Raw genomic sequence first — 26,191 nt, 5'->3', positions numbered from 1 at the left:
GAGCCTTTGCCCACCTTCGTGTGGTATGCCAATTAGGCCCCTTCCTGGATCAGGAGGCTCTCTGACCAGTCACTCATGCCCTGGTCATCTCTCGGCTAGACTACTGCAATGCACTCTACATGGGGCTACCTTTGAAAAGTATCTGGAAGCTACAACTGGTCCAAAATGCAGCCGCGCGGATAATTTTAAGTGCCCCAAGAACGGTGCATATAACACCTTTACTGCGTGAGCTGCCTTGGGTCCCAGTCTGCTTCAGGGTCCAATTCAAAGTGTTGGTTATCACCTTTAAAGCCCTACGTGGCATGGGTCTAGGTTACCTGAGGGACCATCTTACTCCTGTCACATCAACCCCTCCCACCTGGTCAGGCAGAGAAGGCATGTTGTGGGTCTTGTCAGCGAGAAAACGTCAACTGGTGGGGCCCAGGAGGAGAACCTTCTCTGCCATTGTTCCCGTCCTTTGGAACATTCTTCCCCCAGAGGTGCGGCAGGTCCCTACCCTACTGGCCTTCCAGAAAAAATTGAAGACCTGGCTCTGCCAGCTTGTGTGGGAGGATAATAACTCTACCCAATCCTGGGTGTGGCTAGCACCTCAATGACGCTCCCTGAGTGATCGCCAATTATTTTGGATCTTTTTATTTTGTATTTATTATTGTACTTTTGTAATTTTAATTGATTTTAATTGTTTTGTAAACTGCCCAGAGTCGTTTAATGAGATGGGCGGTGACAAATTCGATAGATAGATAGATAGATAGATAGATAGATAGATAGATAGATAGATAGATAGATAGATAAAATTTGGCACTTTCTAATAAATGATCTATTGGTCTTATGAAAAACAAACCATCTGTAGCTTCACTTTCAGTCTAATGTTGTCATGGTCTGTCTGAGGAATATAAATTTGGGATGTGTTTGCACATATGAACTATAAACCCATACTGTTATTGAAAAAGACAAAGCAGAAGAAAGTAATCTTTGCCCCTCACCCCACTCCTCACAAAAGGTACACATGGATACAACTATTCGTGTAGTTGGAGATGTGATCTCCTTCAATTCTCATAATAAGCAGACAAATATGAATATTCAAGTCAAAAGTTGAAAAGCAACAGTCAAAAGGACTGGCAAAACAAAACCATTATTCCCTTTCTCAAATTCAAGGACACCAAGACATACAATGCTGTTTATCAACTTACATACTGATGCTGATTTGACCAACACGGGTGTCTGCTGCTGAAGAACCGCTGTACACTGCGCAGGTTGCCCTCCTCCTCCACTTGTTGTTCCTCTTGGTACTTGCCCCTTTTCAAGCACAGGAGCTGCTTTGCTTGAACCCGTACTGGAAGACTGAATTGTTGTGGGGATGGGCGTATGGCCATGAACTGCTGGTGCCTGAGCCTGAGTTGTTGTCACTGTGACCTGCTGTCCTTGGCTGCTAACCAAAACTGAAGAGGGCTGACCGCTAAATTGGCTCAGTGCAGGTGGTGCCTGGCTAGTCGAGGTTGACTGTTTTGTTTGCAGGATAATTCCTTGGGGTACCTGTATGAGATATGAAGATAGAGAATGAAAAATTAAATCCAAAAATTATATTGAAAAGGAATTTGAAAACACAAATTCCTTTTGGATATAGCATAGCCTAGAATTTATCAGAACAAACCCTTAGAACCTGGGAATGTGGAAAGTAATGTTTTTTGTGCATGCAGATAATACTTTTCATCAATCACTGAACAACTGTAACACTCACCAACACCAATGGGAAAATGGGTTAAAGGTTCTAGATCAGGGAATACATATTAAACCACAGCAAACAGATATTACTGTAGACATTAAATCAAAAATCAGTTTGGTGGTTATATATAAAGATTCTATGTAGTTATCAAATACAGGAGAGCCAGTTTGGTGTAGTGGTTAAAGCATTAGCCTATAAACCAGGAGACCATGGGTTCTATTCCCACCTTAGGCACAAAGCCAGCTGGGTGAACTTGGGCTACTCACTCTCTCTCAGCCCTAGGAAGAAAGCAATGGCAAACTACTAGCAGGGACTAGTCCAAGCAGTTGCCAGAAGTCAAGACTGACTTGAAGACACCAAAGATAGATAGATAGATAGATAGATAGATAGATAGATAGATAGATAGATAGATAGATAGATAGATAGATAGATAGGCAGGCAGGCAGGCAGGCAGGCAGGCAGGCAGGCAGGCAGGCAGGCAGGCAGGCAGGCAGGCAGGCAGGCAGGCAGATTTCTCTTTCTCAAACAGAAATTCTGCTTTCTTATATTTAACTGGTGGAGCAAAGATGAGAACTGACTTTGGATTTTTTTAAATTAAGTCCTCCCAGTGGCAATTGTCAGCATGCACAAGCAGTAACAACATTGATTATTTAGTTCTCACAAGTTCTGTCATATCAAACAATTTTTCATTCAACATGCTTGAAATAAAGTAGGCATGTTTCAGGTTAGGTTTCTCTTTAATTTCAAGGAAAATCAATGAAATAAATAAGGTAAACATTAACCTTATGTAAGAATTCGGGAAAAAAAAAGAAAGCTGTAGGACTGTCCAATCTTTCCTAGGGAGAATTGGAAATTTTGGGGTATGGTAGGGGTACCAAAATAAATAAATAAATAAATAAATAAATAAATAAATAAATAAATAAAAAATTAGAAAAAATGGAGACAAGGTTTCTAGTTGGAGGTTTTTTGCTTTTTTTTGTATTACACCAAATTGTTTCAAAGAGGTTTCATAAATGCCATAAATGACTAAGTAGCACCAGGAAGCTAGCGAGCTTCAAACATACTCTATATGCTAGAGTATAATTGCAATAATGATGGACCCACTGCAAACAATTTTTTTCACATTAATTTTTATTTAATGTTATTGCCATACCTGCTGAAATCGATCCATTAGCTGTTTCTGCTGAGGAACAGGAGCTGGAATTGTGGAGAGAGCCTGGAACTGATTTGAAACCATCTGAAAGCTCCTCTGTTGTTCTGATGTTAGATGAAGTGTCTGGGTTGGTGTGGGAGGTTTGATAGGGCCTTGAGCAGGGAACTGTAACTGGAAATGGGGGGAATGAGTATGCTGAACTTCAGAAGAAGCCTGAATCTGGGGTTGTAACCGTGCCTGCCCCTGAGCCTCAGACTGGGGCTGGAGTTGAGGAGCAAGCTGAACCTGTAATGGCAGATGTGGAGGGGTTGCTAGCTGAGGCTGCCCCTCGGGCTGGGCTTGTGGTGCTTGAAACGGCACCTGAGGCTGTGAGGGAGGCCGAAGGGGATGCTGGTTGGAACCATGAGGAGAGGAAGTAATCTGATTCTGGATCACATATAAGTTCTGCATCTGTGTCTGAGGGGTGCAAGACCGTGACAGGGGTTCAGAAGGAGGCCTGGATAAAGTCTGAGGCTGGGAAGGAGGTCTTGAATGCGGCCGGGAGGGTGGCCGGGAAAGAGGTTGAGGCTGTGATGGAGGACGGGACTGGTGTGGAGACTGTATCTGGGAAAGGTGCGTGGGCTGGAGCTGGGGGCTTTCCCCCATTGAAGGATGAGGTAGTGAATGGGATGGGGAGGCTCCAGGAAGTTTCTGCTGCCCTGAAGGCAACTGAAAGAGAGAAAGAAAAAGGAAGAAATAGAGGTAAATGAGTCACAAGTCTTGTGTGAACATACAGTACTCTGAAGTACCTAGCACCAGAATGCAACAGAAGCAGCCAATGTTTTTCAAATCCCAAACTCACAATTATCAACTTACGAGTCAAAGAGGCTGTTTATTCCCTCCCTCATTTCATCCCCAGTTCACTCTGGAAGAGATCCTATGCCACAAAGGGAAGATTTTAAGGGTAGAATATGAAACGTTCATGCTGTTCCACAGAGAATACTTTTGGACACCTGCAAAATTTCTTTCAATATGTTGCTTTAAAAGACATGCCTTTTAAAACTATGGTGATGAAAATAAGTCAATATAGAAAGAAAATTAAAATTACCTGGTCACTGAAGGAAAGCAATTTAAAACACTTCCAATCTCTGTCTTTGCCTTCTTATATGGTTTAAGCAAAAATGTAAATCCAACATTTTATACTAGAGGCAGATAGCAACAAAGCTGCTGAACTGTATTACTGCCCTTCTATGTCAGGAAAGTAATAAAGAAACTGTTTTTTTGCTATATGATACAGGAGAAAGGAAAGGGGTCTTCGAGCCCTATGCAAAGCACACACTTTGCTACCCTTTCCATCTTTCCGGTCTTGGCCTCAAATCTTCCTAGATGCTATTGAATCAGCCTAATATTAGATATATCTTCAAGTCCTGTTGTTATTACCTTGTTTTCATAAAATTCCTATAATCTATTTTCATGTCATGAAGCAGTCTTAAATCATTAACTTCCACATGTTAGCTACGCCACCCTTATACTAGGAAGGCACAGGATTTTAAGGATGTGGCCAGCATTGCAATATTTTCAACATATGGACTACACACTGATTTTAAGAAAGTCAAGTTCGTAAGTAATACCCCTTTCAGATATACAAAACAAATAGAGATGCACATTTTGGTCAAGAGAAACATATCATAAGTGCGATGCAGAGAAGACAGGAGAAAAGCAACAAAAGGCGGCAGCAGCAGCACCACCACTACCACCAATTCCCAGGGTTAGTTGGAATCAAAAGGGGAGCAAGCAAGAGCAGCAACAAGGAGAAAAGACAAACAGTGAAGGCCACAGATGGGCAACAAGTTCCAGGAAGGGCGAAGGTGGTTCAGCACATTGGCCCACCAAGCAAAGACTGGGACATTTGCCTATTTCTGGACCACAGGTACACATTCTCCAAACTCTGTGCAGACACATATGGTTCACCTTATATTTACAATTGGAAGCTTTTCTGTTAAGCTAGATTAAGATGGCTTGTATCTGATGTATCCATCTTAAAACTTACATTCTTTTCCAGAAACCCACAATGTTTGTGACAGAAAACAGCATGTACCTTGACTGCCCAGGATAACATTTCATTATTTACTAGGGCTATGCAATTCATCAGATTTGATTCCAAAACAGTGCTTTTGAGTGTAGAGAAATGTGAACGTACCACCTGTTGGCAACTCTTTAAAGCAGCCACACCTGTTTCCAGAATCCCACTGCTGCAGCAGAATCTTCCCTACAGCAGCTGCACAATCCTAGAAACAGACACTTTAACAAATGGCTGATGAGTGCCACATTCACGCACTTGTGCATTCCAAAGCCCCTTTTCCGAATCTAATCCAAAGAACTGTGCAGTGCTAATTTTGCTATGAACTTAATCTGATGTTGCTTTATTACTCAAAGTTTGTATGATTTGCAATACGTGCTTATAAAACCCTGCAGTCCTACTTGTATCTACTTAAAAGCAATCTTATTCAAGTAAGCAGGTACAGGATTGCAACCTAAAAAGCACACTGGATAAGTACAAAATGACACAGTCAAAGCTTAAGATTTCTGAGTATGTGTCAGTTTCTTTTAGTTTTAATAGGAAAATTGAACTAATTTGGTTTTTCGTTCTATTTTTATAGTAACTTCAAAACATGCAAACATGGCTGCTATTTCCATATTCTACTACCTACTCTGACTCTCTCTAAAAATATTTCTGCTTCATGGAACTAAAGTAACACTAAGGAGATAAAATAGTGCAGGAAGAAGTGAATGTTTACCTGTTTTGTTCCCTCTAGTTCTTGAAAATAACGCCCAGGCATGAAAGAATTTACCATTTTCTGTCAATTAGTTTCAAGGTAGGAAAAATGTTTCTGCTTTATTTTTGGTTGTAAGCCTATGGCTATAGGGACTATAAACTTGAATACACAGAGATACTCTTATATTTAAACAGAAATATTTATCCTGGTTGCTAGCCAGAAGGTAACTGCTTCTGTGATAATTTCCCCCCTTGTATTATTCATATATTTCCACAAGGGGGAGACTTCTATTGCAATAAGAGAAATCATTTCACCACCAACACCCAAGTCTTTGTTTTGAAGTGTGGGAGAATACAAACCTAGATGAGATGCTAATATTTCCCTCCTTCTCATTCTCTTTATGTTCTGCACTGAGAATGTGCAGGACAAAGCAAGTAAGTGAAGGGAAAACTAAGAAGAATGGGCAAACATGTTAGACAGGAGGAAGTAAGGCAGAAGAACAGGCCAAAGCAGGGCAACTTTATGGATTTGCAAACAGGTAAGGTCTACCTGGCAAGCCAGTGCCTGCTGGGAAGGGCCAGTCGAGAACTGTGGTACTTTGGAATCCACCGGTGGCAGGTTGTGGTTCTGGTTCAGCTCTCGGCTGGCAGGCGGCTGCAGGGCTGCGCCTACGCTGCTGCTGACTATCACCGAGGCTGGGACACTGCTTGTGGTGCTGAGTGCAGTGGTGGCTATGCTGTAGATGGGCAGAGGCATTGGCAGATGGGGAGGTACGGTGGATTCATTCATACTGCTCTCCTGCTGCATTTTCAGGGCTGGCGAATAAAATTGCTGCTGCTGCTGCTGCTGCTGCTGGCTCTGATCCTTCTGAAATTTCCAAGAGATTTAGCATGGACCACCTTTACATGATTTGCCCACTTTTAGCAATGCTGATTATTGTTTAGGCTCATATTTCGAGTTTCACTGAACTGAAAAACTTCAGCACATACTAGACTTAGTACCCTCAGAGCTTCCTCCCCTGCTATCCCCTTTGTCACAAAAATAAAGTCACACCTGAAGCTGTGCTCTCCATACTTTTGTCACCAAAAATCAATGTGCCTTCCTTTGTAATTTACAAAGCTCATAATTAATGGAAGCTTACAATCTACATTCACATTCAAATCAGGCTCTGGCCCTTTAAAGAATGCAGTTTCTAATCATAAACTGATCTTTACACTATGAAAGGCAAACATATCTAGCCTACTCTGTTGTCTTGCTATGTGTAGACAGCCTACTGAAATTTGACCCAGGTAAACAAGTATCAGTATTACCTATGAGAGAAGTCATACCCTCACCTCAAATCTGCAATCCATTAATTTGAATGTTGCCCTAATTATTCAACTGACTATGTGCCACTATATCAGTGCTGACTCTTATTCTGTGTATATATGACCATTACATCTGTATTTGTTGATTCAAATTATATCACTAGTTCAGCCTTACTCTGATTTTTAAAAGGCTGAGGATATGGGGAGAATGTATGGTTACAAATAATGAGCTATCAGAAAGAAGTGCTGAGGTCTATGGGACAAAGTCGAAGAAATGAAGTTTGCATATCAAGATATGTGAATAAGAAAAAAAGGAGTAACATGGAATATCAAAACTGCTATACTTTAGTTAACAGAAAGCTGGCCACTCCCCTTCCACTATTTTTCAGCTTTTATCAAGTGATCTTCAAAGCCAGTTATTGTGAAGCCTACAAAGTTTCAAAATTAGAATAATTTAATGGCTCTGAGTTGTCATGGCCACAAACTTTTTTGACTCTTTATCGACTCATGTTTTGCTAGTAAATTGCTAGTAAAACTCTTCAACAGAGATAGAACAGACTAATCAAAGCATCAGGAATAGCTGATTCTAAGAATTGTTTAACTTGCCTGCTGTAGAAACATCTGCATGGAATCCTGGGAGATGACAGTTCCAGCAGCTGTCTGGCCCAAAATAATCTTTTCAGGACTTGATGCCACCAAATTAGGGCTGGACTGGGAAGTCACAGGTATTTGCGCTGGTTGCTGAGGTGGTGATGTTTGTTGCTGAACATTCAATTGAAGCTGAGAAGGAGCAGAGGGCTGAGAGGTGGGCTGGACAGTTAGCATAGTGGCTTGGTCACTGCTTGGTAGCAGGTTGGTGCTAGAGGTCGACTGTGGCTGAATAAGACCAGGGCTCTGGCTGCTGGCATTAGGGGGTGCTTGTATGGTCACGGTTTGGTTCAGGCTGTCAGTAGCATTTAACATTGCCACTTGGTTAGGCAGAGTGACTCCTTGGATAACAGTCTGACCACTCTGATTGATGGCACCACTCGTCAGTGAAGCTGCAACAGTGGGCTGGCTTTGAGTTGTCAGGCTACCAGCCAGAGATACAGGCATCTGGAAGAGAGTTGGCTGGCCAACCTGCCCTGGCTGCAACTGGATAGGTGCAGAAAGAATATGAGCAGTTCCATGTGCATTCTGTGAGGTGAGTACCTGTCCCAAATTGAGCTGGCTTGCCAGATTCTGATTGGTGAGAATTTGGGCAGGCAGTGCTTGATTTGTTATTAGCTGCCCACCTGGGCCTTGGCTGGTGATGATATGAGTTTGCCCACTAGGATGTGAAGTTGTTAGAATCTGACCACCCATGTTAGCCTGTAATGCTGAGAGCTGCTGAGGGATCTGAACTGTAGATGTTCCAGTGAGTTGTCCTGGGAGAAGGAACTGATTTTGACCCTGCAACATGGCCTGAGGGACATGCTGTGCTGGGATAACAATGCTGCTGCCTTGATTAAGCAGATGAACACTCATTGGCTTGTTAAGGGTTTGTTGTTGTGGTGGTGGCTGCTTGAACATGTTGGCAGGCAGCCCTGGTGGGAAGCCAGAAAGCACCACATTCTGTCCTGCTTTGCCTGCCATAAAAGTCAAGTTCTGCTGAGTTTTCTGTTGCTGGAGAGCAGCCTCATTCTGGAGGGTCAATGTGGTGTTATTGGGGCCAAATGGTTTGGGGGTAATCTGGTACAACTTCTGCTGAAGAACTCCTGCAGGTTTGGGTTGAATTGGTGTGGGTGTCCGGTGAATGATTACATTTTGGGCTTGAACAAGTGGGCTGCTCAAGTTTGATGTGACAGTGAGTGGTTGGGAACCCTGAGTGGCTGATACACTTCCAAACATGGAGCTTCCATTCAGAGTTGTAGTGGCCACTGCTGGGAGGTTCTTCTGGATCACAAGACCGGCATTCTGTGGGGATACTCCAGCAGAGGCAAGGGTGACCTGCTGTTGTTCTGGTGCTGTCTGAGTGATATAACTTCCTACTGGCATAGTGGCCACTTGGGATGGCTGAACTTGCTTAGCAATAATCTGTTGAGTAGGCTGGTTAATTGCCATAACTTGCTGGCCAACCACTTGAATCTGCCCAATGCCCAGTGCCCCACTGGGGCTCCCATTAGGCAACCCTTGAAGGTTGGAAATTGGCTGTATGGTAACATTCCCTAAGCCAACTTGCTGAAGAAAAGGCTGCACACTGATGGCTTTGTTGACAACATCAGCCCCAACAGACTGCTGCACCAGTGCTTGATGAGTTAGAACAGCAGGTTGCTGTAGTCCAATAAGGTCAGCCCCACTGGAAAAAATCTGTGGAGTACCGTCCGAGGCAGTGTGGACCACTGGTTGGAGCGTAGGGAGCTGAAAAGAACCCAGATCAAGTTCTGCCTCTGCTTCCAGAGTCTGCTCAGTGATGTTTGCCTCCTGCAAACTCTGCTGGAGGATATCACATGGTTGATCTGAATTCTGCAGGTTAGCTCCACCTCCTGAAGGTGACCCTAGAATGTCATCTTCCAAGAAGTCTAAATCAACACTTGTTGTGGGTTGGCTTTGCTCAGCATTCAAATGATTGCCAGAGGTTTCTTGTACATGCAGCTAATAATGAGTGAAGATTAAAGCACAGAGAGAATAAAATAAATATTTCAGTGATATTAATGGAACAGAACTTCTAGATCTTTCTGTGTTCTGCAGCTTTATATTTTTACTATGTAAATAACAATTGTTACTTCATTACCTCATCAGTGTGTATATAAATATTTAATGACCATTTTCTATTATATAATGCATATAATTTAATGGTTTACTTTTCTTTAGATCCATGTTAGCTAAGTTTAACATTTCTTTACTCCCACACCCAGTCAGTAATTTTCCTAACAGAAACTTCTCTCACCAACCCCAGTTCTATTTAGCCAGAGAGGAGAAAAGATAAAGGGAAGAACCTGTGTGGGACAGGCAATTCAAGTTGGGGAATAGTACTGGGAAACTTAGTTAAAACCCAACCCTCCTTCTCAGCCATGATTCTAACACTCATCCACTCCCATCCCCATATGCTTTAAGTAATGAACAGAATGCCAAGAGATTTGATACCATGTCTCCCATGTCATACTATGTTCAGCTCTTAATATACATCATTATATTGTATACATATTTTACTGCCTGCAATTTAGAATGGACAAAAAGATGGTAAGCATTTTCTATCTTGTATAATGCCTCACAACAAAACAGCTCATATAAGACAAAAAACACTTTAATAACCGAGATCCCAAGGCACAAAAATGGAAATTCTTGACCTCATTCTGAAGGAAATCTTTCCCAACCTTTTGTGGCCTTCTAAATATTAGTCGACCATACAGATCCTAGGATGGCACCACTACATTCAGCGGCACCTAATATCAGTAATTCTGACATTAGGTGCCAAATCACTCTTAATGTTTCATACAGAGTATCATGTTCCAACTTAATTAAAGATAGATGCAGATTCTCACTGTACAGACTACTTCCAAAATGGTTAAAGTAATATATGTTTTTTAATTATATTTTTTATTTCATTATAACATACAAATGAGTGTTAGAGCCAGAATTAACTACAGAAATAGGGAAGGCTTTTTCCAGAAAAAAGTCTTTAACAAAGATGACAAGTGAGGCATCATATTATTTACTGCCTTTCTGCATTGTAACAGTTTTTAGAAAAGTCTAAGTTAATTATACCAGCATGCCTTCTTATGCTTGCTTGCTTGCTTATTTATTTATTATTAATTTTATTGCTGCCCATCTCCCCCCAGAGGGTGACTCTTAAATTCACTGGAACCCAACATTATATTTTTTGTTATTGCGCCTATTTATATTTTGAATTGTGTATCATTTACAAAGAAAGGAGTTGGGATTTCTAAAGAAATATAAACTATGCTTTAAAAATGAGATGAAAAATACATACCCCAGCACCCTCAAAGAAGGCACTGGCTGCATCTCCCGTGTTGTCCAGGAGATCATCACTGTCAATCTGTCATTAAAAAAGATTTAAATTACTGTATTTGTATGTAAATTCAAAGGTGACAGTATTTGAAGAATTGGACTATCATGGAAAAGAGACCAAATGTCATCATTTTATCTGGACAACAAGACAACAGTTCCTTTCAGTGGCTAAGTTTCTTTCCAGGAACTATGCATATACTTCCCTTGTGAGGTAAAGTTGTCTTGCCCCTTCACTTTAATCAGAAAATAAATAGTTTATCCTCCTACATAGTCAGTAATTTTGTGATAACATTTATTTTCCACTATTCAAAGTTTCGGGGGAAAATGACTGGCAGAAAAGTCTTCTCTGGTCATCAGTTCTAAGACTGGTACCATCTCAGATTTCTGCATCACTTTTCTTTTTGTAGGCATATAAGCCAAGGGTAAATATTGTATGGAGGCATTTGTATTTGTTAATTAAACATGTAGCAAATTAAAATGAATATATAAAAGAGCAAAACCTCACCTTTTCAGATCCATGTAAAAAATCATTCAAGGCCTGAGGATCACTGGAAAAATAATTGAGATGAATTTGTTTAAAGATGACTAGAAGAATTAACTTTTGCATTATTCTCTTGATTTTTAAAACTTCCTAATGAATTACCAAAACTCCACAATTGCTTAGATTCTGACTGTTGTAAATGTTATATTGCTAGGAAATTACAATTTTTATCTATTGCCTTCATACTTTATCAGCTATATTAGTGTGCGACATTCGTTTATTAGCATTATGATAGAATACACTAATTATACAGAAACACACACTTATAGGTATAGGTAAGATAAAGGGATACATACATACATATAAAATCAATCTAAATTTTTACACAACAATGTTAGAGTGATTTCTTGGTTTCTCTCCTATTACTTTGGTCCCCAAATACATTTTATTCCACTTATTCAGGATTTTAATTCTTAAATCATTGATAAAGTTTATTTACATGATACAGACTGTAATATAAAATATTGTTCTAAAATATAACAACTAAAGTTACTCCGCTTTGACCTACTGTTGTCTAAAACAACATTCCTCAATGTTTGCGCATCGGAACAATTCTCAGCATTCCAAGGCCAGCTTGCTAGAAATTCTGGGAGCTGCATTTCTGGCATGTATAAAGGATACCAAGTTGGGGAAAGCTGGTCTACTATTTTTTTGTACAACTGTTCCATCCAGCTGTCACTATAGACACAATTCAAAAGCTTTCAGTTCTATGTTCACCTCCAAAAAGCTTAAGAAAAAGCCAAGTGGCATTCAGCCAAATTTCACTTGGAATAGCAACAGCAACTAGAGTTAGTGGTCACATAGAGACATTCCAAGATTATAAACCAAGCATGAATGAAAAAGTAGATTGGTTGATATTTGAAAATTAACAGAAATCTCTGAGTAAATGTTTTGCTACAATAAGAGTGGAAAAGAAAATATAATTCATATCAAGGGCAAATACTTACCAAATTACATCTAGCAAGCATCGTCCGTCTTCATCATCCATGTCAACTGAAATAAGAGGTTGGAGTCCACATTAAAAACAGTAAGATACCACATGGCATGTAAGATGCTAGTTCAAAGCACCATAGCAAGCTTCTATCCACAAAAGCCTCTATGTACAATTCTACAATTCAAGCCATGCTAGTTCCAGGATTTGGGGCAAGTCATCCTCACTTATACTTTTATTAACCTGAAAGAATTTGGGATTTCAAATGATTAATTCTGCTACACTGCTTCTATCCATTTTTAGTACTCTATGCGAATTAAAAATGACGGTTGTTGAGAATTATGGTCCTTGGCCAATTTTGCAATCATGCATATGCTACAACTAATCATTCTTTGGAACTGGCAATCCATCCATGCATAAATGATATTCCTGTTATTTTTTTCTTCTGGTGATAATCCAACTATATTTTTATTATATGAATTACCACCCAAATTTCTAGGGGAAGACATGTGACCTAAATTTATTTTTAGTTTGGCAAAGATATTGTAGTGTCTTATAAATGTTTAAGACAAAAGCAGAATAAAAGAAATCATTCCCATGCCCAATCCAAAGCAGCTCATATTAAGAACTCAAATTTTCAATTTAAAAATCATTCTAAAATCAGAAAAAAACAGCAATCAAACAGATCAACCACTGGAACTTGCTTAACTTCCCAGCTCAAATGTCTCATAATAGTATTAGGAATGTTCGCTGCCTTGAGTTGACCAAATATATAAAAGGAAAAGGCAGGATAACAACAACAACAAAAACAACAACAACATAAAGACCTGCAAACAGAAGTAGAACGACTATGGCAAAAGAAAGCAACGATAGTACCAACAGTTATAGGTGCCTTAGGTGCAATCCCAAAACATCTAGAGCACCATTTGAACACTATCGGCATTGACAAAATCAACATCAGTCAATTGCAAAAGACAGCTTTACTTGGAACAGCTTACATCCTGCAATGATACCTTTCATCAAACCTCTGCCTATCCCAGGTTCTTCGGAAGGCCTCAATAGGTGGATAAAAATGCCAAATCCAGTCTAAACATCTGGCTGACTGTGCGACCAACCATAACAACAACAAGTAGTAGTAGTAGTAGTAGTAGTAGTAGTAGTATTAGAAATATCAGGCATTTGTCAGTTTTTTTCACAATTTATATTGCATCATATTTATTGTAAGGTAAAGTTTTACAATAAAATGTTTATTCAAATTTCAAATTCAAAATATGAGTGGCAAAATTAGGAATTTGATTTTGAAAATTAGTGCTTTTGCTTCCAATAAACTGAATGCGCAAGAGGCACTTGGCTGGTGAAACTGAAGTAGTAAAATTATGGCAAGCAATTTTAGACTATTATCTGAGAAGTTCAAATGCTTTGTTTCCTATTGCCAGCTGTAGTCATTTAAACTAAACAGGCTGGGGAAGAAAAGAATGGAAGACTTTTCTGTATGAACACAATCTTTATGGTAAAAGTACAATCTTATGTCTGCATGTGCGTGCTGCATGTTTTTTGTGTGTAAAACGTTGTAATGTGTAAGTAATCTGTTGAAAGAAAACCAGTATCAGAACTGATTTAGTTTTTCTGTATAACTAAATTATTGAATAGCATATTTGTTTCACCACCTTTCTACAAAAGGCCTCCAGGATTCTTTTATGAAATCCCAATCTTTCATACATTTTCCTTACAATTGTGCAAAAGGCTTATACTGATACAGCTTCTTAGTAACTTTTAGTGAATGCCCTAGCAGTGCAAGAGTAGCTGATATTCAAATATGCAGCAAAGAAATGTTCTTGAGGAGGTATGGTGAGCAGGTGGATCCCCAGTTGAAGTGATTGTAAACACATAAGAACATTACTGGATCATATCCAAATCTGGACAATACCAGCTGAATTCAAGCCAGGAAAACAACAGAAAAAAATTCAGCAACTGTGAATGATAACGTTCTCATTCATTTAAAAACACTTGTGTTGAACGTACTTAATTATCTCCCATAAGCTACAGAAGAATTGCTCAAAGTTCACAATGCTACAGCAGAAGCAAAATGGATACCTAGTAAAGTACAACAGCTTGCTAACTGGAGGTATTCAAGATTCTGTAATCAAAGTTTTGGATTTGCTAAACAAGCTGCCAGATAAAAAGAAGCACAAGTTGTTCTCTTCGATATAGATATTCAAGCTCTAAAACTAAAATGTGAATTGGATTCAAGAAGCACGTTCAATCATAAGTGCATATCCAAAGATAAACAATTCACTATCAATGTTTTATATACATTCTAAAGAAAACTTTCACATTTAATTAATGACTTTGTGCTTTAAAGTATTTGCTCAGTAAAAAATCTTAACCAGTAGAGCTTGTTTAATACTCTAATCAAGGGATAGAGAGACAGCATATACATCCAGTGCAAGTGATCCAGTATTTGCTGGACCATTCAAAACTATGCACGGAAGATATGCTTCAACTTGCAGGACCAGGCCACAAAGTGAGTGATGCCAGGTGTAGTTTTCAGACACATACCTCCACTTTATCATTACAGAAAACACATCTCCTTGACACTTTTGAGTTCTGTCTGAAAGACAAGTATTCTCATTATTACTTGGTATGAATCAGGCCAGTACAACATGTGGTCTACCAAGTGGCCTTGTGTGGCCTGTCAGTGTTTTTTAAAAAGTCAATACTGCCGCTGCCACCTTAAAAAACACACTGCTGAGCCCCTCCAACGTCTCTAGGCCTCACTGCCAGGCTGCCAAACAGCTGATCAGTGCCCCAAGTATTACTTTGTGGTCTGTGATTATTTTTAATTTAGAAAGTGTGGCCCTTTCTCCTCTTTTCCCCTCTCCAAGTTGTGCAAGCCTAATATAAATTGTTATACTCTTTATGGAATTCTTGAACCAGTTGCCTACAACTAATGTATCTTCTAAAACAATTGGGATTTTTGTACATATTTTCAATAATATTAATTTTCAACTTACTTAATGTTTTGATAGCATTATGTAGCATAATTACATAGAATTTTCACCGTGATTAATTTTAAAAAATCAGAGAGTGATTAAGATATTCTATCACACTTCCTACCAACAATGGTATTTACCTGAAAAAAAGACTGCTTTGACATCCCTGGATGGGATTTATTTTGTTTCAGAAAAGACATATTTGCAAAGTTCCATAAAAATAACAACTTGGTAATTTGTATTTATTCATTAAATAAATGATCAAAAAGCGTGGACAGAGGTCTGCTTAGTAAATCAACTGGATGTAGTATAAACAAACTTTGACTGCATTTTACTTTGAAATCCACAAATTTGCTGGATACAGAAAATTACCTTCTCTGCTATGAAGAATGTGACATGTTTAGTCTTCTAAAAGACAGAAAGGAGAAGTGTTTCTCCACTTCTGTTATGCCTTAGAACCACAAGAATACCTCTAGAATTTAGCACAACAGAGTGAATTCTAACACCCTTTCCCCCCACCCTGGAACTGAAAAAAAGGACAAAGAGTAAGTCTAGACCTTGTGCTGGGCTTCAGAATGCTAAGAGCACCAAAGCTCAATTCAGCTTAGAGAGTACCTGCACCTCCCCAATGGAAGAAAGACTCCGAAATGGATGCATCCCATGTTGTGGCAATCGCAAAACATTATTCAAACCCAAATACTTAGGAGAATTCATTTCAAATATACCATATACCTTTTTCTGTGCTCAAAATCTGGTCACCTGTTAACACATGAGGCTTGACATATTCATACATACAACAGTCAATGAGAAAAAGCTTAGACAAATTATTTTGATCTAAAGGAAGGAATGTGTATGTGTGACAGTAAGTTTTGGTGCACATTTAGATGTCACCTGTTCAGCTTACACAATCTGCAGTACAGAACCTATACAAGCCACAATAAATATTTCAGAGTAAGAATCTAGGAAGCTAGAAAGATGTGCTCTATTCTGGCACCAGTGACACAGAAGACTTTCATGTCATCCATTAAAGTAAAAAGTCATTTTCTCCCACTACTTGTACTACATTATAATTACTTTCTTACTCTTACTACCACCATACTTCTCTCTCATGTTCACAACATCAGCCTGATGAGTTCCAACTCTGCCCTGCATGGCATTTCTGAAGCTGCTTCTGAACTACAATCATCACCTCTGAACTTCAAATAGAAGCGAGCTAATGAAATGTTAGGCAACTAGCAGATTTCTACATTTCACAGCAAAACAGCTTTTTGGCTGATAGCCTTGCTTAATAGAACAATAACCAATCAGGCCCAATGAATATGAGCTCCCTTTTACCATCAAGTAAGGAATCTTCCTCATCAGAGATTCAGCATTAACAGAATAATGATATTAAATTGGTTTACTGTTGGCTTGTGATATACCATTATAAGAGCAGAAAGCACTCTAGGTTCAAGTGCTATTAATTCAGCATTATCTTCTGCCTTTCATAGAGTATTTTTAGAGCACATAGCCAATAATTTTCAGTCACATTTCAAACTTTTTTAGGCTTACTGGAAAAAATCTGGACTAAATAAGGAATCTAGAAATTACATAATCTGAACAAAATAGTAACAAAATGCTTTCTGTTTATATCAAATGGCAGGTTGAACATACATGGTGCACAATCTACACCTCTCTAAACTGAGGCATAATGAGGGATGCTGGGAGATAGATGTAACTCAACAATATTAGGATGGCCACATATTCTGCACCCATGACATTATATAGTCTGGAAACATTTGTAGAGCAAAGCTTAGCTCTAGATTTACAGTGGGGTAAAAAAGTATTTAGTCAGCCACCAATTGTGCAAGTTCTCCCACTTAAAAAGATGAGAGAGGCCTGTAATTTTCATCATAGGTATACCTCAACTATGAGAGACAAAATAGGGGGAAAAATCAGAAAATCACATTGTCTGATTTTTAAAGAATTTATTTGCAAATCATGGTGGAAAATAAGTATTTGGTCACCTACAAACAAGCAAGATGTCTGGCTCTCACAGACCTATAACTACTTCTTTGAGCTCCTCTGTCCTCCACTTGTTACCTGTAGTAATGGCACCTGTTTGACCTTGTTATCAATATAAAAGACACCTGTCCACAACCTCAAACAGTCACACTCCAAACTCCACTATGGCCAAGACCAAAGAGCTGTTGAAGGACACCAGAAACAAAAGCACCAGGCTGGGAAGACTGAATCTGCAATAGGCAAGGAGATTGGTGTGAGGAAATCAACTGTGGGAGCAATAATTAGAAAATGGAAGACATACAAGACCACTGATAATCTCCCTTGATCTGGGGCTCCATGCAAGATCTCACCCCGTGGGGTCAAAATGATCACAAGAACGGTAAGCAAAAATCCCAGAGCCACATGGGGGACCTAGTGAATGACCTGCAGAGAGCTGGGACCAAAGTAACAAAGGCTACCATCAGTAACACACTATGCCGCCAGGGACTCAAATCCTGCAGTGCCAGATGTGTCCCCCTGCTTAAGCCAGTACATGTCTGGGCCCGTCTGAAGTTTGCTAGAGAGCATTTGGATGATCCAGAAGAGGATTGGGAGAATGTCATATGGTCAGATGAAACCAAAGTAGAATGTTTTGGTCTAAACTCAACTTGTCGTGTTTGGAGGAGAGAGAATGCTGAGTTGCATCCAAAGAACACCATACCTACTGTGAAGCATGGGGGTGGAAACATCATGCTTTGGGGCTGTTTTTCTGCAAAGGGACCAGGACGACTGATCCGTGTAAAGGAAAGAATGAATGGGGCCATGTATCGTGAGATTTTGAGTGAACACCTCCTTCCATCAGCAAGGGCATTGAAGATGAAATGTGGCTGGGTCTTTCAGCATGACAATGATCCCAAACACACCGCCCGGGCAACGAAGTAGTGGCTTCGTAAGAAGCATTTCAAGGTCCTGGAGTGGCCTAGCCAGTCTCCAGATCTCAACCCCATGGAAAACCTTTGGAGGGAGTTGAAAGTCCGTGTTGCCCAGCGACAGCCCCAAAACATCACTGCTCTAGAGGAGATCTGCATGGAGGAATGGGCCAAAATACCAGCAACAGTGTGTGAAAACCTTGTGAAGACTTACAGAAAACGTTTGACCTCTGTCATTGCCAACAAAGGATATATAACAAAGTATTGAGATGAACTTTTGATATTGACCAAATACTTATTTTCCACCATGATTTGCAAATAAATTCTTTAAAAATCAGACAATGTGATTTTCTGGATTTTTTCCCGCATTTTGTCTCTCATAGTTGAGGTATACCTATGATGAAAATTACAGGCCTCTCTCATCTTTTTAAGTGGGAGAACTTGCACAATTGGTGGCTGACTAAATACTTTTTTGCCCCACTGTAAATAATTCAGCTCAATCCTTTTACACTCGCCTTGTCCTGGTGTAACTATCCCAGTATCTCTCAACCCAGTGTAAGAAAACTGGTGTAAGGGCAAACTGAAACAGGCAGAATCATGGATTCATAGGGGTGGAAGGGACCTTAGAGGTCTTCTAGTCCAACCCCCTGCCCAAGGCAGGAGTCCTCATACCATCTGGGACCAATGGTCATCCAATCTTTTCTTGAATACCTCCAGCGATGGAGCACCCACAACTCCCGGAGGCAAGCTGTTCCACTGCTTAATAGTTCTCATTGTCAGGAAATTCCTCCTTATTTCCAGGTTGGATCTCCCTCTGATGAGCTTCATGTCAATATTTTTCTCGTTTAAACAAGGAGTATCATCTTGAAAAAAAGTGAATTATACGTAATGGAAATTTACATTAGAGTTAAGCAGAAGGTATATCTGAATCTACTAGTAGATCTCTAGATGATTTGTAACAAGAATTTCTGACTCTTAACCAAAAAAAGTGTCAACAGTTTCTTCCTTGAATTATATTGCTGAAATGAAGAAAGCTTAGAGTAACTTGCCTGTGTTTCCCACTATATCTCAGAGTGGCACTGAGATGTGCCCTGATGGAGACTTTTATTTAGTCATCAAGCATCATACTTCAGAATTCAAAAATGAGCCAGATTACCTCTCATAGTAATTTCAATTTATGTGATTCTAGCCAATGTGGGAAAACAAATATATAAAACAGTTCAACATAATTAGAAATTTTAGTCACCACAATTGTTCCTTAATATTTTGATGAATACTCATTAGTAGAATGAAAGTATCAATACAAATATATATATATACTCACACACAAACAGAATATTTAGACATAAAGGGATGTATCTTGCCAGAATACTTTCCAACTGAATTAAACATCAATCTGCAATCTGATACTACTATTTTATTTCTTAATCAACATCAATTTTTTTCTTTTTTGTTCCTAACTTTTAAATCCAGAGAAATTTCAGCAAGCACAGGGCACCCATTAACATATCCCAGAAGAATTCCTTTCCACTTAATGTGAAATAGCACTTTAAGATGTCTGGATAAAAAGGTGAATAGTAGGCTTGATAATTACACAGCATACTGTACTGAAATGAGAGTTCAGGAAAATAAAGAAGATGATTGAGACCATATAACCCATTACTGGAAATGCAAGATTCCCCCCCTCCTCCCCAGCAATTTTCTCTCTTTGCCAAAGCAAAGTTCTGTTTTTTCTTAAACCTGGTAAAACTTCCCTGTAAACCAGCCTTTAGCAAGGCAGTGGCTGGCTCTCTACTAGTGCTTCATCTACCCTAGCATATTTCCCATAGATTTACACTAAGCAAATCAAAACTTTGCCAGTAAAATCAACCTTGGTTCACCCATATCTTATGCACCTAGCAGTTCCAAGCAGCAGTCAAATTAGCTGCCATAAACTTTCTTCTTCACAAAGCAGTTCCACTACATAATAGTCACTGTTATGCCTCATGTTCATAGAAACAAAGAAAAGTTGTGTTTGGTACTGTAGAAGATGTGTCGTTGGTTCAGTCTAAAACATTTATGTATAGTGAAGCAGATACAGTCATGAAGGGAAACATACTCTAGGAGCAGACATTGCTCCTTTGAAAGACAGCAGGGCTGTTGTCTTATGCCAACTTTCCACAAATGGACATTCTTTGGATGTGCTGGATTCCAGTTCTCTTCATTTTTAGACACCATTCTATAACTAGTCTGCTTATCTGGGAATAATGGGCATTGAAATAGTTGTCTGGGTAAACATCAATTTTTGGAGTGTGGGTGCCTTTGAGTCAGTTTTTGACTCTTGGTGACTACCTGGACTAGTCCCTGCAGTTTTCTTGGAAAGTTTTTCAGAAGTGGTTTGCCATTGCCTCCTTCCTAGGGCTGAGAGAGAGGGGCTGGCCCAAAGTCACCCAGCTGCTTCATGCCTAAGGTAGGACTAGAACTCACAGTCTCCCAGCTTCTAGCCTAATGCCTTAACTACTACATCAAGCATCAATGGATTTACTGAAAAAGTTAACTCCTTAGGATTTCGATAAAATTTCTTGTATTACTGTACTAAAGAGAAACCTATTTATATATACAGAATCATGTATGTATATACATGTTGGATCCTGAAGACCTTGAATTATGTAATATGTAGCTGTAAAACCCTCAAAGACTAATTGTGTTCAAGGAAGTAAGGACAGCACATGCTGCTGGTTCACAGTTACCTGAGAACATGTAAAATATTGACAACAACAGTATTTTCATTTTTCTATGTACAAAATGTAAACAAGATAATTAGTACAATATGATTAGTTAGCACTTAGCCCATTTTGTCCAATAGCAAGAGTAGTGACAGACTGTGATTTCCTTTTTTTTCCAGATAGAAATGCAATGCTAAATGGAATAATTCAGTCTCCAGCTGTAAAGTATATAGGGGGGCGTGTGTGTGTGTGTGTGTGTGTATGGATGTACCACACTACTATTAGTGCTAGTAAAGCCAGAGACTTTTAAACCACTATCCATCCAAGGTCTATTACAGAGCCACTGATATCTGAGGCAGCATTTCATATGAATTGGGTGGCTGCTTTTCTCCAAATTCATTTTAAAATAATCACTCACAACATGGCTCAGGGCAAAATGCTATATAAAAGCAGCAATGCATGCAACTAACTCCCAGAAGATTTTTATGGCAAGCAGCTCTAAAGCTCATGAGCCTTACTGCAGAGACAACTTTGTGCACTCTCATTTTAAAACTATCTTACATGTATTTTGAGACAAGAAAATGAAACTCTGAGACTGAACTGCTATCATAAGTGAAACACAGCCTGGTTTAGAAATTCAGAAGGTACTGCACAAGAGATTAATATCTCGAGTAAGGATCAAATTATAATATACTTGCTGGTCTTCCACGTGCAACTAAATTTTGATACCACTTCTTATTGCATGAACTACAGCAATTGTCCTTGGCCAGCTAATGGTATCTGTGGCTATATCAATGCCACGTTATTTTAGGTCAAAAAGTAACTCAAAAGAAGGGAAATTGCTATGAAAGAAAGGAAGTTGGTTCATGCTAGCCCAGACATACAATATTGAGCCAAATAGTTTCTTTCTTTGAAAATATTGTTCCCACAATAAGTTAGGTTATTTTCAGATGCGAAAATACAGCCCAGGTGATGTTAGAACTACTTTCTTGTTTATTTTTAATTACTGTACTTTCTTCCTTTTCCTATTAAAATCAGTATTCGTACCAATACCATACCAACTTCATTTATCACAAAATGTGTCGTCAATCGCAATATTATCTCTCTAAGGAGTAAGGAGGGGGAGATGTTTCATTCTGAAACAAGGGGCCTTAGGTTTTGTTTTTTTTTAATGGGGAAAAGGGAATTTCTTAAAAAATATTTAGATTCTAGCAATGTACCCAATGCTATTACTGTATGACAAAGTAGATTTCCTACTTGTGCCTTAAAATAGGGAAGATTTGTTTGTAAGTATTTCAGTTGCTACAGACAAAAATAATATACACCTGAGCAAAGCTGTATAGACATGTTTAGAACATCAGCCTTACATTCTAAGGTTCCACTGGGAATTGGGATCTAGGTATACCGCATCTAAATACTGTATACTGTATATTCACTGGCACTTAAATTATTTAGATATACAGGAATACACAGGATTAGAAAGACATTAAAATGATCAATGGAATCAGTTTCAAACACATATATTCACTTTTTTTTTTGAGCTGAAGAAATCACACTATGCCAATACAGTGTCCAGTTTAACTTTGGAGAACTCCACACACCCTACAATTTGGTATGGCTTCCTCATTAAAATGATCAATAATACCAGGCACTGCAAGATAAATTGCACCTTTACTTCAACTTTTCCCCAAATGTGCAGCTATAATTCCTGAATATATAACATACAAAGGGTGTGCATTCTATTTATGCAGAATAGCTGTTAAGCCCAATATGTAGGGCCAGTGCCCCATGTGAATCCTCTAACAGATACAAATTCCAGTTCAGAGTTGCAGGAGTTACTCACCTGACAAAAATGAGAGCAAAATAGGAAAAATGAATTATTTGCTTTAAGAGAGGGAAATGAGAGTATGAGAAAGAGAAAGGGTGTTAGAAATAAAGAGATTTAGAATGGATGACCAAATTTGGGTTCAGGCCCCACCTACTTAGCTCCAATTACTTTAACATTTTGCCCCTTGCAGATTATCTCTGAAGGAATGCAGCACTTAACAAATAAAATACAGCACCATGAGGAAACTACTGTATTCTGCAATTAAATATGAGACTTGTACTTGAATACTGAAATGACCTACTGGATATTGCACTGCTGTCACTGCCCTGGTCTGGGCACCTCAATTCATACAAATGTTACCCTAAATATGAAAACTTTAGCTTTGGAGAAATGTTAGTGAAAATTCAGAAAGCAGAGATAATCTAGAGTAATTTGCCTCTATACATCTACAGTCTATATATCCAATTGTCAAGTAGCCAGTAGTTTTCCCATCTCTCCTCAGGCAACAACTTATGCCAAGGATCCTTAACAGAAACATTTCTTACTGTCATCCATTCCCTAAGAATTGAAGATAACTAGAGCAGTCCTTTTTCAGAACACAATGATCTCCTTCCCCATGTCCTTTGGCAAGGAGAACTGGGATGGTTAGATTCATAGTTTATATTGGGGTTTGGAAAAGCTGTAGTTGAAAAGGAAACTACAGTGGTACCTCGGGTTATGAACGCCTCTGTTAACGAACTTTTCGGGTTACGACCAGCTCCGGCCGCAAAAATTTACCTCGGTTTGCGAACTCCGCCTCGGGGTATGAACAGGATACGTGGCCATTTTCCCTCCTGTGACACGGTCTGCGGCCATTTTCCCGCCCCTGACACGTGGTCCGCGGCCATTTTTCCGCCCCTGACATGTGGTCCGCAGCCATTTTCCACCCCTGACATGTGGTCCGCGGCCATTTTCCGCCCGACACGTGGTCCGCGGCCACTTTCCGCCCCTGACACATGGTCCGCGGCCATTTTCTGCCCCTGATATGTGGTCGTAGGGAGGGGGACTCTCCCTCCAAGCAATAGCCGCCTCCCTGTCCTCCACGCCAGAACGGATTAATGGTAATTACATTGAACCTTATGGGGAAATTTCCTTTGGGTTTGGGACCAATTCAGGGTGCGACCAGAGTCACGGAACGAATTAAATTCGTAACCCGAGGTTCCACTGTACTTTGGCCTTCTCAAATATTCTGTACAAAGAGACCTCTTCCTTCAGTTTTCCACAAATGCTAGAGATGTCAACAACAACAAGCTTATTAAGGATTCCATCAAGTTGAGCTCAGTTGCTGATAACTACATGGATAATGCGTGAGTCACATGTGTGAGATGGGCAGCTATATTTGATAGATAGATAGATAGATAGATAGATAGATAGATAGATAGATAGATAGATAACCACTCCCATTTTGTTGCTGAGAAGCCAAGTACAATGCAAGTAGTTATCACTGCCTTCTTTGGGGACTTTTTTTTGTTTTCCCAGTTTAATCTACGTCCCTGGAATTTCCAAGTGATCTCCAATTGAATTACTAATCAGATCTGATCATTCTTAGCTTTTGAGATCAGCCAAGGGTGACTCTTGTGTTGCCATTTCCTAAGCCATCCAGCTAATAAAATAAGCCAAATTTGTAGGGCCTAAACGCCTATAATTTTTACAGGACATCATATTAATTCCATCTCCATCAGCATCTCAGACTTTAGTAAGATGTCTTATACTTTATGTAACAGAAGTATTTCATACAAAAACAGAAATTTCTGTAGAAATTGCAATATTAAGAGTTGTGCATGGAGATTTTATATATATGTATATGTGCATATAAAAACACAAACACACAATTCTGTACATATTAATTTCAAACTCTTCTGGTCTTCTATGCATTTTGCAATTGAGATTCACTTATTGAAGGCTTATCCCCGATAAATAATTTTTCAGACCAAATATAGATTCTCTTTAATGGTAAAAATCCCCTACATCTGTTGAAAACTAGTATAAATACAGGTACTTAGAAAGAAGACAACTAGCAGAAAATAAGGCCAGAGGTTTTTTTTTTCAGAGCTCTGAATGGAAGGTGGGATTGGAGATGCTTTTTTCCAAGCCTTCATTTTAGCAATCTTGTTAGGCTATACATAAATGCAAAACTGGCAGAAAAGCAATAAAGCTTCTTAGATGGCTATCCATTTATTACAGCAAGAAATTGCAGAAAATATGCAAGCCATTCTAAAAAGAGGCAAAGAGCTAGCAATATTTCTGTAATATTGCCTAGAGCAGTCCATTAAAAATTACCCAGAACACCACCCCCTGTTTACACTTACATTCACCTATCAGAGGTTTTATTTTTACAGCTCTTCTGGAGGGGTTGATGAACAATGAGCAGTGCCTGGGGCAAAAAAGGCTTCCCCATTATGAAAAGGCATCTGGTATTGTGTGCCAACACATGGTGTGTCGTTCTTCCCCCTCCCCCTCCCTTTAGCTTGGCTGGGATTCATGTCCTGACCAATAGCACTAGGACTGAATTGCTGCAGATCTCTAAAGCAGCAAGACTGCCTGCCGAGCTGCAGCAGGGGGCGAAGAAGGGACTGAAATGCCACTATAACCACAAAGGATTGTTGGGGAAGGGGGGGTCTTTGGCTAGAGAAGGAAGAGATACAACAGGCTACTGATAATTGTTTTGAGAAAAAGAGTTGTACTTATAGTGGACTGCTTCAAGGAAGTGTCAAGCTGTTTATATGAGGAAATTATCTACCCTGAAAATTAGATTGCCTTAAACCAAATTTGGAAGACAAACAGATTGGAAGAGATTACATCTTTTATCTGACCGTTCAAGATTTCAGATTACACAGGACTCCTCAACAAGTAGAATGATTTCAATTAAGGGACAGAATCAAGAATGGGAATAGAGAGCATTATGTTATATATGCCACCTTGAACTGGTGGAGAGAAGTGGGATATAAATCTAACAAACTAAAATCTTTTTTTCTAAAGAATACGCATGATGCAATCCAAAATGAATGTACAAGCTCAACTCTTGATGACATTATGGATACATGCATGTACTTTTCTTGAGAACAATATAGAAGTGATATACCACAACTGCCTTCTGGGATGTTTTTCCAACTTCCTAGCCTAGTTTACAGCCCTGATATTTCCTGGTACTAACCAGGCTTCCTAGAATAAAACCAAATGTATTATTCCATCATTTGAACACACTGAATGAGATGGATAGCTGGGTTTCCCAGAGCGATTAGCATTATCACCTGTGCATAATTGCACCTCATAATGTGGGCCCTTGCACCTCATAATGTGAAAATCATATCTA

General features: G+C 39.3%; 1 protein-coding gene across 2 annotated transcripts in view; it reads right to left on the bottom strand.

Moving 5' to 3' along the window:
• The window catches only part of BICRA (BRD4 interacting chromatin remodeling complex associated protein), an 80,129-nt gene that overhangs the window by 14,333 nt on the left and 39,605 nt on the right, over window positions 1–26,191 (bottom strand). For both annotated transcript variants that reach the window (XM_025165908.2, XM_088139842.1), the window contains exons 2-8: window positions 12,418–12,463; window positions 11,435–11,477; window positions 10,892–10,957; window positions 7,546–9,552; window positions 6,182–6,499; window positions 2,877–3,584; window positions 1,191–1,533 (exon numbers count right to left, since the gene is read on the bottom strand). In XM_025165908.2, coding sequence (XP_025021676.1) covers window positions 1,191–1,533; window positions 2,877–3,584; window positions 6,182–6,499; window positions 7,546–9,552; window positions 10,892–10,957; window positions 11,435–11,477; window positions 12,418–12,458 — 3,526 coding nt within the window. In that variant the 5' untranslated portion in view covers window positions 12,459–12,463. The remainder of the gene's footprint in view (window positions 1–1,190; window positions 1,534–2,876; window positions 3,585–6,181; window positions 6,500–7,545; window positions 9,553–10,891; window positions 10,958–11,434; window positions 11,478–12,417; window positions 12,464–26,191) is intronic.

Source organism: Python bivittatus, unplaced genomic scaffold (assembly GCF_059951505.1).
Source record: "Python bivittatus isolate LINGU-HERP-01145 unplaced genomic scaffold, Pbiv_v1 ctg000310_np1212, whole genome shotgun sequence".
In the NCBI taxonomy this organism is placed as follows: Eukaryota; Metazoa; Chordata; class Lepidosauria; order Squamata; family Pythonidae; genus Python; species Python bivittatus.
This window is presented reverse-complemented; position numbering and strand designations above follow the sequence as displayed.